Here is a 14,130-nt window from a genome sequence, read left to right on the forward strand (position 1 = left end):
ACTAAGTAGCTGAGGCTGTCTGCGAACCGCAATCCTCCAGTCTCAGCCTCCCAAATGCTGGGATTACAAGCATGCGCCACCACGCCCGGCTAAAAACTTCACTTCTAATTCTGCTGTCAACTTCACCTTTTCAGACCCAATATCTTTCTTTCCCTTTACTAGTTAAGACTTCTGCTATCCCCAGATGCTTAAATAAACCAGGAAATGAACAGTAATAGTCCCACAGAAGGTAAAATAATACTATAAAAAGTACAAAATGCAAAGCTAGGCGCGGTGGTGAACACCTGTAACGCCAGTCCTTGGGAGGCTGAGACAGGAGGACTACAGATCAAGGACAGCCTAGACTGTCAGCAACCTACAAGACCCAGTTTCCAAACAAAAAGGGTTGGACTATAGTGTGGAGGTAGAATGCACCTGGGTCCAATCCCCAGGACCAAACATACACACACAAAAGCTTACATCCGACAAACCATTTTGCTAACCACTCACTGCGTACCAAGCTCCGAGAAAACAAAATAATGAGCAAAACAGGCACAAACCCTCCCGAGCCTTCTGTCCAATAATCACGGACAGCACACCATTCAGCACCGGGACACAGCGACTCCCACCTACCATTGCCAACCTGTGGCGCGATAGCTTCAGCCTCAGGCCAAGGTGTATTCTTGAAGAATCTCTCAGTCAGCTTGGTCCAGCTGAAAATCAAGAAGAAACGTTCTAGAGCCAATTCTCAGGTTTGTGTGGGTGTGGTACTAGGGATTGAGCCCAGGGGCATGCTACCTCTGAGGTATACCTCCAGCCCTATTTTTAATTTTTATTTTATTATAAAACAGGCCCTCACTAGCTTGATGAGTCTCACTGCTTGCTGACACTGGCCTGGAACCTGCGATCCTCCTATCCCAGCCTCCCAAGTCCTAGGGTTACAAGCGTACACCACCACGCCTAGCTCCAATTTTCTTATCTTACGGGTGGGAACCCAGACCCAGAGAAACACCTCCAAGTCTACGAGTCTCCTCAACCCAACGCTGCCTTTCAGATGTTTCATATTACAGCGTGAGGGTTCCTATCTGGAAAATCAAAATGCTCCAAAATCAGAAATCTTCTGAGCACAGTGGAGAATCCCACACCAGACAGAGGCTGGGTTACAGCACAGGAACGGGAGCATAGCTCAGTGGTCGAGCACACTGAGCATGTGAGAGGCGCTAGTCCAACCCCCACCCCGCCCATAAGAGAAGGGAGGGAGTGAGAAGGAACCCAAAACAAAGTGCACTAGAAGTGTGTGACTCTATCTTCAGGTTGTACATGAGACATAAACGTCACGTCTAGACTTGGCTGCCATGCCCCAAATTACTGTCTACATGCATATTTCACAAAATCTGAAACTGTAAACACTTCTGGTTTTATTGTGGTCAAGAGAATTCAACCTGTACAGTATATACAATACCCCTTTTACATCCATTAGTGAGCCAGGCGTGGTGGTGCACACCTGTAATCCAGCACTTGGAGGCTGAGACACGAGGATCGCAGGTTCACAGCCAGCTGCAGCTACTTAGTGAGGCCCTTTACAACTTAGTGAGACCCTGCTTCAAAATAAAGAATAAGCCAGGCATGGTGGCGCACACTTGTAATCCCAGTACTTGGGAAGCTGAGACAGGAGGACCACAGGTTTGTAGCCAGCCTCAGCTACTTAATGAGGCCTTTTGCAACTTAGTGAAAGCCTGTTTCAAAAGAAAAGAGTTAAAATTAAGGCTAGCTGGGCGTGGTGTCGCAGGCTTGTAATCCCTGCGCGTGGGAGGCAGAGACAGGAGGATCATGCTGGCTTAAGAGACCCTGTTTCAAAAAAAAAAAAAGTATAAAATAGGTCTGGGAGTGCAGCCCGGAGGTAGAAGGGCTTCCAAGAACCCCAGTACCACCAAAAATAAATAAATAAATAAATAAAATTACAAAAAAACAAATTAAGGCTAGAAAGCCAGGCGTGGTGGCATACACTTATAATCCCAGCATTTAGGAGGCTGAGACAGGGGAATCATGGTTCTCAGACAGCCTCAGCTAATACTTAGTGAGGCTCTTTGCAACTCAGTGAGATACTGTTTCAAAATAAAGAATATAGCTGGGCATGGTGGTGCACAAGCTTATAATCCCAGCATTTGGGAGTCTGAGACTGTAGGATCCCGGTTTGGTTCCAGGAAAGCCTCAGCTACTTAGTGAAGTTCTCTGCAACTTAGTGAGAGCTGGTTTAAAAATAAAGAATAAGCCGGGCGTGGTGGCACGCGCTTGTAATCCCCGCGCTTGGGAGGCGGAGACAGGAGGATCGCGCAGGTTCGAAGCCAGCCGCGCTGGCATAAGAGACCCTGTTTCAAAAATATAAAATAGGTCTGGGAGCGTAGCCCGGAGGTAGAAGGGCTTCCAGGAACCCCAGTACCACCAAAAAAAAAAAAAATATATATATATATATAAAATAGGTCTGGGAGTGTAGCCCGGAGGTAGAAGGGTTTCCAGAAACCCCAGTACCAGCAAAAAAATAAAAAATAAAAAAATAAAAAATAGGGCGGGGTGTGTGTGTGGCTTGGAGGTCGAATGCCCCTGGGTTCCATCCCCAGACCCGAAAGAAAGTGAAAGAAAGAAAGAAAGAAAGAAAGAAAGAAAAGAAAAGAAAGAATAAAAAACAGGGCTGGGGCTGGGGTGTAGCTCGGAGGTAGAATCCTCCTGGATTCCATCCCCAGTACCGTCCAAATAAAAAAAACAAGAGCTGGGCGTGGTGGCTCATGCTTGCAATCCCAGCATTTGGGAGGCAGTTCCCTGACAACCTCAGCTACTTAGCGAAACACTTTGCAACTCAGTGAGTCGCTGTTTCAAAAAAAATAAAACAAAAGACTAAAAAAATACGGCTGGCAATATAGCTCAGAGGTAGAATGCCCCTGGTTTCCATCCCCAATACCACAAAAACAGGGCTGGGGGTATAGCTCAGAGATAAAATGTTACTGAATTTAATCTCCAGTACAAGGAAAAACAAAAAAGGCTGGGGGTGGTGGTGCATGCTTGTAATCCCAGTTTTCTAGAGGCAGAGACTGGAGGATCACGGTTTGCGGGAAGCCTGTTACTACTTAGAGAGACCCTTCACAACTCAGTGAGTCCCTGTTTCAAACATAAAAAGGACTAAAAAATAGGGCTGGGGGTGTAACTCAAAGGTAGAATGCCCCTGGGTACCACCCCCAGTACCCAGTACTGCCCCCCCAAAAAAAATTTAAATAGGACTGGAGGTGTAGCTCAGAGATAACACCAAAAGAAAATAATAATAATAATAATAATAATAATAAAGTGGGCCAGAGGGGGTACATGTCTGTATCACTATGATGTACAATTACATTGGAACTAATAAAAGTATATTAAAATAAATTTTCCGGGTGTGGTGGTGCACGCTTGTAATCCCCTTGCTTGGGAGGGAAGGCTGAGATAGAAGGATCGCGCAGGTTCAAAGCCAGCTGAGGCTGGCTTAAAAGACCCTGTTTTCAAATAAGATATAAAATAAGTCTGGGAGTGTAGCCCGGAGGTAAAAACCCCTGGGTTCCATCCCCAGTACCACCAAAAAAAAAAAAAAAAAAAAAAAATCCTAAAAATCCATAAGGATATTCAGAGCAAAAATTGTTAAATAAAAAAAGGGAGGGGGGTAGCCAGACATGGTGGCGCGTGCTTGTAATCCCAGCATTTGGGAGGCTAAGACAGGAGGATCCGGGTTCATGGCCAGCCTCAGTTCCTTAATGAGGCCCTCTGCAACTCAGTGAGACCCTGTTTCAAAATAAAGAATAAAATATAGGGGTGGTGGTGTACCTCAGAGGTAGAATGCCCCTGGGTTCCATCCCCAGTACCACAAAAGAAAAAAAAAAAAGGTCATGGATATAGCTTGGAGGTAGAATGCCCGAGTTGTTTAATACACACACACACACACACACACACACACACACACGAGTTGGAGGAGAATGAGGATATAACTCAGAGCTGGAATATCCTTGGGTTCAATTCCTAGAATCCCCCAATACACACACACAAAAGGTAGCTGTTGACAAAACTAAGACGACTTATTCGTATGGAACAGAGCTAGTCTACAGACTTCTAACCAGGAAAACCTGAAGACTAGGAACAACTGATGCTAGTTCACGCTCGCTGATCTAAAGGCCCTGGCTCTCTGCGCCCTCCCCATCCTTCCAGGGCTTCTGCTTCCTTGGTGGAGTCTTTCTGGACTTCCCATCCCTGAATGACCTGTCTCTAGGGCCCATTTTATTGGGACAGCCCCTCAGAAGCACTTCAGAACTTGAACCGTCCTGGTATGTGTTGAGAGGAGGCGCGGCACAGTCTAGACAGTAGACTCTGGTACCCAACAAAAGCTCGGCACATCCACTTAACTATTTCCGTGCCATTTCCTAAATTGTAAAATGATGAAGCCCATAGCGCTAGCTCACGGGGTCACTGTGAAGGGTAAATTAGTAGAGAGAAGAAAAGTACTCTGAACACTGCTTGGTCCAAACTCATGCTGTCGTTTTAACTATTAATAGTGATGTTTGTTATTTTATGCCTTGTGCAAGTTTCTGAGGAGAAATTTCCCAACTAAAAAACATGTCTCTAGCCACAGGGAATCACAAACACCCGCTGAGCCTTCTTTATTGAAAAGCAACTCCATATAACCCGTTACTGGGCGGCATCGCCAGGCCAGTCCCACCCAGGAGCTCGCCTGGGCCAGGGGCACGCACCTGTTCTCGTAGATGTCCTGGATCTCATACACCTTCTGGTCAATGACGTCACTGGAGACGCGACTGGCTTGAAGCTCATACACCTTCTGGTCGATCAGGTCGGAGACGGTCTTGTGGAAATACTGGATGAAGCTCCTGATCACCTCAGGGACCACCTGGTAGGTCTGCTGCTCGTACTGACGCTCGTACGCAAGGTCCTGCTTCGGGTCCCCTAGAAATTGGACACAATGATCTTTACCGTCTGCTCTCAAACCCAGCCTAGGACGGAACCCAAGAACAAAACTACCCCACAAGCCAAGTCTATAAACACTGGGATTCTCCTGTGAGTCCTCAGAGACAGAGACTTCCCCAATTCACTTCCATTACCATTACCTAAAGGCTACTTCTTTTCTTCCTTCTTTTTAGGCATTACTGGGATTAAACACAGGGGTTCTCTACTGCTGAGCTCTATGTCCAGCCCTTTTAGTTAGTTAGTTAATTACTTAATTCTGGTGCTGGGGATTGAGCCCAGGGTTCAATCACTAGGAAACACGACTGGAGGTCAGTTTACACTCGCTGATCTAATAGGTCTTCTTTCAAACTACACCCCCACCCTTAGTTTTTTAATTTTGAATAGGATCTAAGTTGCTCAGGGCCTTGCTAGGTTGCTGAGGGTGGCCTCCTGTCTCAACCTCCCAGAAACAGGGATCACAGGCATATGCCACCAAGCCCAGTTACTCAACGTTTTTTGAATAGATAACTGCCACTTGCTAACAGAATGTCTTGTAGCAAGTTACTAAACTTCTCTGCAGTTTTGTCATCTTTAGAAGATAACATTAGTTGGGCACAGTAGCACCTTTCTTTTTTTTTTTTTTGTGGTACTGGGGGTGGAACCCAGAGGCTTTCTACCTCCAGGCTATACTCCCAGCCCTATTTTATATTTTTATTTTTGAAACAGGGTCTCAGTAAATTGCTGAGAGCCTCACTAAGTAGATGAGGCTGGCTTCGAACCTGCACGATCCTCCTGTCTCAGCCTCCCAAGCGTGGGGATTACAAGCGTGCGCCACCACGCCCGGCTTATAGTAGCACCTTTTTATTCTTTGGAGGCTGAGACAGGATAATCCTACGTTTGAGGACAGCCTCAGATATATAGCAAGACTCTCAGCAACCTAGCAAGACCCTGTTTCAAAACAAAGCGTTAAAAAAAAAAAGGCTGGGGGTGTAATCAGAGGTAGAATGACTGAGTTCAATCTCGAGTACTGTCCCCAAAGACAATATTAATATGCATTCTTTATATAATACATAAAGTACCTGGAACAAAGCTTGACACTTCCTAAATTAAGCCAAGTCACTGTAACATTTCAGGAAACTTCAAAACCTCTCCCAGAGATTGCATTTGGGCTTAGTTTGAATCACATACATTTTCTAACTGGGTATGGATTACACCTGTAATCTCAATATTTGAAAGGCTGAGAAAAGAGGATCACAGGTTCAATACCCTTAGCCACTTCTTGAGACTCTGTTTCAAAATTTAAAAAGGGCTGGGTGGTGTCACATACTTGTGCAGGATTTAGGAGGCTGAGACAGGAAGGATCAGGGTCTGCAGATAGCCTCAACTACTACTTAGTGGGGCCCTTTGCAACTCAGTGATACCCTGTTTCAAAAATAAAGAAAAAAAGCCGGGCGTGGTGGCGCACGCTTGTAATCCCTGCTCTTGGGAGGCTGAGACAGGAGGATCGCGCAGGTTCGAAGCCAGCCACGCACGCTGGCTTAGGAGACCCTGTTTCCAAATAAAAATGTAAAAATAGGTCTGGGAGTGTAGCCCAGAGGTAGAAGGGCTTCCAGGAACCCCAGTACCACCAAAAAAATAAATAAATAAAGAAAGAAAGAAAGAAAGAAAGAAAGAAAGAAAGAAAGAAAGAAAAAAAAATAGGGCTGAGGGAATTGCTCAGAGGTAGAATGACCCTGGGTTCCATCCCGAGTGCCACCAATCAATCAATCAATCAATCAATAAAGGCCTGGAGTATAGTGTGGAATTAGAATGCTCCCAGGTTCAAATCCCCAGTACCAAAAAAGTTTTTTTTTTTTTTTTTTTTTTTTTGGTGGTACTGGGTTCCTGGAAGCCCTTCTACCTCCAGGCCACACTCCCAGACCTATTTTTATATTTTTATTTGGAAACAAGGTCTTAAGCCAGCCCGGCTGGCTTCAAACCTGTGTGATACTCCTGTCTCCGCCTCCCAAATGCTGGGATTACAAGCGTGCACCACCACGCCCGGCCCAAAAAAGAACTTTTAAAAAATGTTTCTTCTTAAGCTCGATGTGGTAGTGCACGCTTGTAATCCCAGCATTTGGGAGGCTGAGACTGGAGGATCATGGTTGCAGACAGCCTCAGCTACTTAGTGAGGCCCTCTGCAACTCGAGACCCGGTTTCAAAATAAAGAATAAAAAATAGGTCAGGGAGCCGGGCATGGTGGTGCACGCTTGTAATCCCCACGCTTGGGAGGCTGAGACAGGAGGATCACGCAGGTTCGCAGCCAGCCTCAGCTACTTAGTGAGGCTCTCAGCAACTGAGTGAGACCCTGTTTCCAAATAAAAAAATATAAAATGGGTCTGGGAGTATAGCCCGGAAGCAGAAAGCCTCTGGGTTCCACCCCCAGTACCACCAAAAAAAAAAAAAAAAAAAAAAGGTCAGGGGGTGTAGCTCGGAGGTCCATCCCCTGGGTTCCATCCCCCGACCCGGAAAAAAATTTTTTTTTCTTCTTTAGGGCTGGGAGTATAGGTCAGCAGTAGAGTGGATGCTTAGCTGACGGGAGGCCTAGGTTCAATCCCCACGACCCAAACAAATAAAACTCAAGAAAAGTTTCTTCTTCAGCTAACATTTTAAACAAAGAGAGCTGGGAATGTGGCTCAGTGGCAGAGTACTTGCTTAGCATGCAAGAGACCCTGGAACCAGGCGTAGTGGCACAGGTTGGTATCCCAGTGTTTGGGAGGCTGAGGCCGGAGAAGCGGAGGATCGCGGTTCGCAGACAGCCTCAGGTACTTAGTGAGCCCCTGCTTCCAAATAAAAAATAAAAAATAAGGCAGAGGGTGTAGCTCAGAGGTCAAACGTCCCTGGTTCCATCCCCAGACTCACCAAAAAAAAAAAAAAAAAAAAAAAAAAAAAGACCCTGGGTTCAACCCCCCGGTTCTACAAAATAAACAAACAAGGAAACCACAGCCAGGTCAACTACCCATCATCATCTTCTTTTGGGGGGGGGGGTACTGAGAATTAAACCCAGAGGCATTTTGCCTGAGTTATATCCCTAGACCTTTAAAGGTTTTTTTGTGGGGAAGGGATGGTACTAGGGATGAACCCAGAGGCATTCTACCTCTGAGCTATACCCCAAACCTATTTTATTCTTTTATTTGGGAACAGGATCTCATTAAGTTATAGATGGCCTTACTAAATTGCTGCAGCCAGGGGTGTGGTGATGCATGCTTGTAATCCCAGCATTTGGGAGGCCGAGATAGAAGTATTTGAGTTTACGGCCAGCCTCAGCTACTTAGTGAGGCCCTTTGCAACTCAGTGCCACCCTGTTTCAAAAATAAAGAATAAAAGCTGGGCGTGGTGGTGCACACTTGTAATCCTAGCATTGGGGAGGCTGAGACAGGAGGATAGCTGCTCACAGCCAGCCTCAGCTACTTAGTAAGATCCTTTGCAACTCAGTGAGACCTTGTTTCAAAATAAAGAAGAAAAAAAAACAGGGCAAGGGATATAGTTTGGAGGTAGAATGACCCTAGGTTCCATCCCCAGTGCCATAAAAAAGGTAAAAAATAAAACGGAAAGAAGAGAATAGGGAAGGGGAAGAATTCTGGCTTCTTCCACTGAGTAAAATGCTTTGGGACTCATCCTTCATAAATCTAGCCGGGCGTGGTGGCGCACGCTTGTAATCCCAGCATTTGGGAGGCTGAGGCTAGAGGATCGCGGTTCACGGACAGCCTCAGCTACTTAGTGAGGCCCTCTGCAACTCAATGAGACCAGTTTCAAAATAAAGAATACAAAATAGGGCAAGGGGTGTAGCTCGGAGGTCGAATGCCCCTGTGTTCCATCTCCAGACCCACACAAAAAATAAATATACACCTTTTTTTTTTCCTCTGCTGCACCATGCTGATGGTGAGATGATGCAGCCTTTTATTTTATATTTGCCTTTTTATTTTAATTAAAAAAAAAAAACATTTTTGCGGGTCTGGGGATGGAACCCAGGGGCATTTGACCTCCAAGCTACACCCCCTGCCCTATTTTTATTCTTTATTTTGAAACCGGGTCTTACTGAGTTGCAGAGGGCCTCACTAAGTAGCTGAGGCTGTCCGCGAACCGTGATCCTCCAGGTCTCAGCCTCCCAAATGCTGGGATTACAAGCGTGCGCCACCAGGCCTGGCTTAATTAAATTTTTTTTTTTTTTGGTACTGGGGGTGGAACCCAGGGGCTTTCTACCTCCGGGCTATACTCCCAGACCCATTTTTTTATTTTATTTGGAAACAGGGTCTCACTAAGTTTGCCAAGTGACTAAGTAGCTGAGGCTGGCCATAAACCTGCAATTCTCTTGTCTCAGCCTCCCAAGTACTGGGATTACAAGCATGTGCTGCCATGCCCAGCTTCAGCAAATAATTTTTATATTTTGAAACAAGGTCTTAATAAACTGCAGAGATTGGCCTCCAACCTGTATTCCTATCTCAGGCTCCCAAGTACTGAGATTACAGGCAAGCACCATCACGCCTAGCAATCCTCTTTAGAGACCGGGAACGTGAACCACAAAAAAGGCCTGGTTTATTTGGATAGACACAAACCCTCCTCCAGGGAGCTAATGAGTGACTCCAAACCAGGACCATAAAGAAACAGCTTTAAGAGCAGGGTGCGGTGATGCACACCTGTAATCCCAGTATTTGGGAGGCTGAAAGAGGAGGGTTGAAAGTTTGAGGGCAGCCTCAGCAAGCAGTGATACTTTCATCAACCTAGAGGGACCCTGTTTCAAAATAAAATTAAAATAGGGCTGGAGGTGTAACTCGGGGGTAGAATGCTCCTCGACTCAATTCCCAGCACCACAAAAAAAGAGCAGAAGGAAAATGCAACAGTTTTAAATAGGTGACTATCAATACTGGTCCCAAAACATTCCAAAAAGTGACCGATCCCTTTAAGAACTGAGCTAGCCAGACAGACTGGTGGGCTTACCTGTGTGCATATCATAGTCCCCGGGGTAAGCATAGGGATCATAAGCAGCCTAGAAGAAAAGAGACGTAAGAACTGTTACAACTGCGGACTCACAATGTTCGTCCCAGAGCCCCCGTGCCGAGCAGAGGGCTAAGGGCACAAAGGCAGGTACGAAATGATAAAGTCCACACCGCCGGGGGATCCCGCGATTGCGAGAATGAGAGAATAAACAGACTGAAGATAGATTACGTGGCGGCGCAGGCTTGTAATCCCAGCATTTGGGAGGCTGAGACCGGAGGATCGCGGTTCGCGGACGGCCTCAGCTACTTAGTGAGACCCTCTGCAACTCATTGAGACCCTGTTTCAAAATAAAGAATAAAAAATTGGGCAGGGGGTGTAGCTCGGAGGTCAAATGCCCCTGGGTTCCATCCCCAGACCCTCAAAAAAAAAAAAAAAAGATACATTAAGGTTCAAAATGGTAGCGCAGAGCCCAAGCGTCTACGGGAGTTTAGGCCAGACGCTGCCCGGACCGAGAGCTCGTGAGACACGCTGCAGCCTACTGCTTACCCACCTCCGTCCCGGCCCCGGGAAAGGAGGCAGAAGGCCCAACCCGCGAACCGAGCGGGCAGAGCGCGGTCCGGGGCCGCGCGGCCCGAGCTGCCCGACCCGCCGGCCGGCCCCGCGCCCCACCGCGCGCTCGCGTCCACGTTACCTCGGACTCGTAGTCGTCAGCCGGATAGGACATGGCCACAGCGCTCGCGAGCACCGCGGGACAGAGCGGAAGGAGCGTCCGCGCCGCCGGCCCGACCGGAAGTGCGCCCCGCGAGGCCTGCCGGGAAACCGGAAGCCCACCCGGAAGGATGGAGGCTGCCAATCATTTTACGCTTTCCGGGCGTGGTGGCGTGGCCCAGTAATCCTAGTCCTGGGAGGCTGAGACAGGAGGATCGAAGGTTCTAGGACAGCCTCAGCAACCTAGCGAGACCCTGTTTGGAAAAAAAAAAAAAAAAAACAGGGCTAGGGGTGGAGCTCAGAGGTGGAATGTCCCTGGGTTCAATCTCCAGCCCCATACACAAAAAAGAGACTTTTCAGAGAAAATCACTCTAAAATGTGTTGTAAATCCAGAAATAAGGATATGAAATAGCTGGGCGTAGAGCGGGCAAATACGGAGCGGTGGCATGTGCCTGTGATCTCAGTACTTGGAAGGCCAAGACGGGAGGATCACAAGTTAGAGGACACCCCTGGCAGGTAGCGAGGCTCAGTTAGAAAAGGGATTGGGGGCCGGGCGTGGTGGCACACGCTTGTAATCCCAGCACTTGGGAGGCTGAGACAGGAGGATCGCACAGGTTCAAAGCCAGCCTCAGCTACTTAGGCTCTCAGCAACTTAGTGAGACCCTGTTTCCAAATAAAGTATAAAATAGGTCTGGGATATAGCCCGGAGGTAGAAAGACCCTGGGTTCCACCCCTAGTACTGATGTAGGATAGAAGGAATACATAGGTAGAAAGGAGACAGGAAGGAAAAGTAAAAATATAACTTTAATATAAGAACCTGGAGCTGAAGTGCTTCAGCCTCTAGTCCACAAACCAGTTCTTTCCCAGGCCTGACTCTACCATAAATTCTTGAGAAACCTGTAGATCCTAGAATTAACAATATCTCTGAGAAAACCTATAATTTAGGATATCCCAGCTTATCCGTCAATCAACTAATGAGGACCCCAATCAACCCAAGATCATCCACCCTAAGGCTGACCAGACCACAGACCATCAGGAAGCGCCTCGGGACTACTGGACTGAGCTCATCCACCCTCAGGCTGCCAGACCACCTGCCCACCATAAACCGCCTTGGGACCACCGGACTGAGCTCATCCTCACATACCTTCTCTAGCCCACCCCTCATTAAAGTCCCCTATGAGAAGAGAACCCTGAACGCCCCAAAATGCCTTCCTCATCTTGAGGGGCCCGCATTCTCTCTTGAATGTGTATTTCCTCCCCTTTTCCCCAATAAACCTCTATGTCTCTAACTGGCACGTGCTCAAATTCTTTTTTGTCATGTTAGCCAAGGATCCTGCAGACCCCGAGTTCCTGAGCTGAGAACTCACCCCAACAGTACCAGAAAAAAAGAAAGAGAGAAAGAGAGAAAGGAGAAAGAAAGAAAGAAAGAAAGAAAGAAAGAAAGAAAGAAAGAAAGAGAGGAAGGAAGAAAGAGGGTTAGGAGTGTACAGCTAAAAGGTAGAATGCCACTGGGCTCAATCCCCGGTGCCCCCACACGGGCACAAGAGTGGACCTGAGTTTAGATTTAGATGTAAGCAATTTCCTTGCAGCGAGTAGTAGCTTCAAAAGCCTAAACTTCCTGGATGTAGACGTTGAGACTTAAGCTGGGCATGGTGGCGTGTAACTCTGGTATTTGGGAGACCGAGTGTGGAGAATTGCAGGTTCAAGGCCGGCCTCAGCAACATAGGCGCCACTACGCCTGGCTAGATAAAGACTTATTTTCTCAAAACCCTTAATATCTGGCTGAATACATTTTGACCATTTCTTTACAAAGCAAGAACGTGGCAGAAGGAATAGGGGAGGGTGCCACAGTTCTAAATAGGATGCTCTGAGTGGGTGGCATCAGAGCAAACACCCAAAGGAGCCAACAGGAGTCACGCAGATATGTGTGGGGGATGTGTCCTAGACTATAAACCAGGTGACAAGTGCCAGAGCCCAAGGCAATTTGCTTTTTTTTCTTTTCCATTCAACCTCTAAGTTACACCCCCAATCCTCCCCCCTTTGTGTGTGTGTGTGTGTGTGTGTGTGTGTGTGTGTGTGTGCGTGAGACACTGGGGGTTGAACCCAGGGGCAGTCTACCTCTGAGCTACATCCCCAGTCCTAATATTTATTTATTTATTTATTTATTTATTTATTTATTTATTTGTGGTACTGGGGTTCCTGGAAGCCCTTCTACCTCTGGGCTACACTCCCAGACCTATTTTTATATTTTTATTTGGAAACAGGGTCTCTTAAACCAAAGAGACTGGCTACGAACCTTCGCGATCCTCTTGTCTCCGCCTCCCAAGCGCGGGGATTACAAGCGTGCGCCACCACACCCGGTATTTTGAAACAAGTTCTCACTAAGTTTCAGTAAATTGTTGGGGCTGCCATGGACCTGTGGGGCTGGCCATGAACCTCCTGCAATCCTCCTCCTGTCTTAGTCTCACAAATACTGGTATTATCGCAGCATAATTTTTTATTTTTATTTATTTATTTTTTTTTGGTGGTGGTACTGAGAATCTAACTCAGAGGCATTTTACCTCCGAGCTACACCCCCAGCACGATTTTATTTCTTTTTCTTTCTTTTTTTTTTTTTTTTTTTTTTTTTGTGGTACTGGGGATGGAACGCAGAGGCTTTCTACCTCCGGGCTACACTCCCAGACCTATTTTTTCTTATATTTTATTTGGAAACAGGGTTTCACTAAGTTGCAGAGGCCTCACTAAATAGCTGAGGCTGGCTTCCAACCTGCGATCCTCCTGTCTCAGCTTCCCAAGTACTGGGATTATGGGCGCGTGCTACCACGCCCGCTGACCCTAGGGGCTTTCAACCTCCAAGATACAGCCCGAACCCTTTAGATTTTTTTTTTTTAAATCAGGGTTTCACTAGGTTACTGAAAGTCTCACTAAATTGCTAAAACTGTTCTCACAACTAAAATCCTCCCGCCTCAGCCTCCCAAATCCTGGAATTACGAGGGTACACCACCACGTCCGGCTCTTTTCATTCATTTAAAAAGCGGTTTCTTCACTTTCCTTCACGATGGGCTGCAGATCATCGTAACCTGATTGGCTAAATCACCTGCCCTTCTTCTTTCCAGTAATCCGACGGGAGGAAATAGAAAAAACAAAAAGAGGGTCTTATAAACCCAGCCGTTTTATTGGTTCCGGTAGCAACACGCACAAGGACCCGTGATCATCTCAAATTTCTGATTGGTTGTGATATCTGCCAGTCATACTGCCAGAAACCTCGTCCAATTGTTTTGCTTGAACTATGGCCTCTCTGCCCAATCGGTTGGGAGGTGTAAGCTACAGTGGTTGTCATTGGTCCAGCTCGCTCGGCCCGCCCCCGCCCGGTTGCCGTGGTTGCAGGCCGGGCCCGCCCGCTCGCCCGCGAGACCTCGGGTGGAGGGAAGTGGGTCGGCGGGTCGGTCGGGAACGAGGCTCCGGCGGCCCAGCCTGCGCCGAGCCGTTGCC

The 14,130-nt window shown here is 47.2% G+C and overlaps 1 protein-coding gene across 3 annotated transcripts in view; it reads right to left on the reverse strand.

The window, feature by feature from the left end:
- EIF3L (eukaryotic translation initiation factor 3 subunit L) overlaps positions 1-10,654 on the reverse strand; it is a gene marked incomplete at both ends in the record, with an annotated part of 29,072 nt that extends 18,418 nt beyond the window's left edge. For 2 of the 3 annotated variants that reach the window (XM_080705772.1, XM_080705771.1), the window contains 4 exons: positions 613-692; positions 4,743-4,953; positions 9,931-9,979; positions 10,622-10,654. In XM_080705772.1, the coding sequence (XP_080561898.1) occupies positions 613-692; positions 4,743-4,953; positions 9,931-9,979; positions 10,622-10,654 (373 nt within the window). Of the gene's footprint in view, positions 1-612; positions 693-4,742; positions 4,954-9,930; positions 9,980-10,621 lie in introns of those variants that run through there. The other variant, XM_080705773.1, reaches the window with a different exon arrangement.
- Positions 10,655-14,130: the final 3,476 nt, after the last annotated feature.

This window comes from Muscardinus avellanarius, assembly GCF_963383645.1.
Source record: "Muscardinus avellanarius genome assembly, chromosome: 11".
In the NCBI taxonomy this organism is placed as follows: Eukaryota; Metazoa; Chordata; class Mammalia; order Rodentia; family Gliridae; genus Muscardinus; species Muscardinus avellanarius.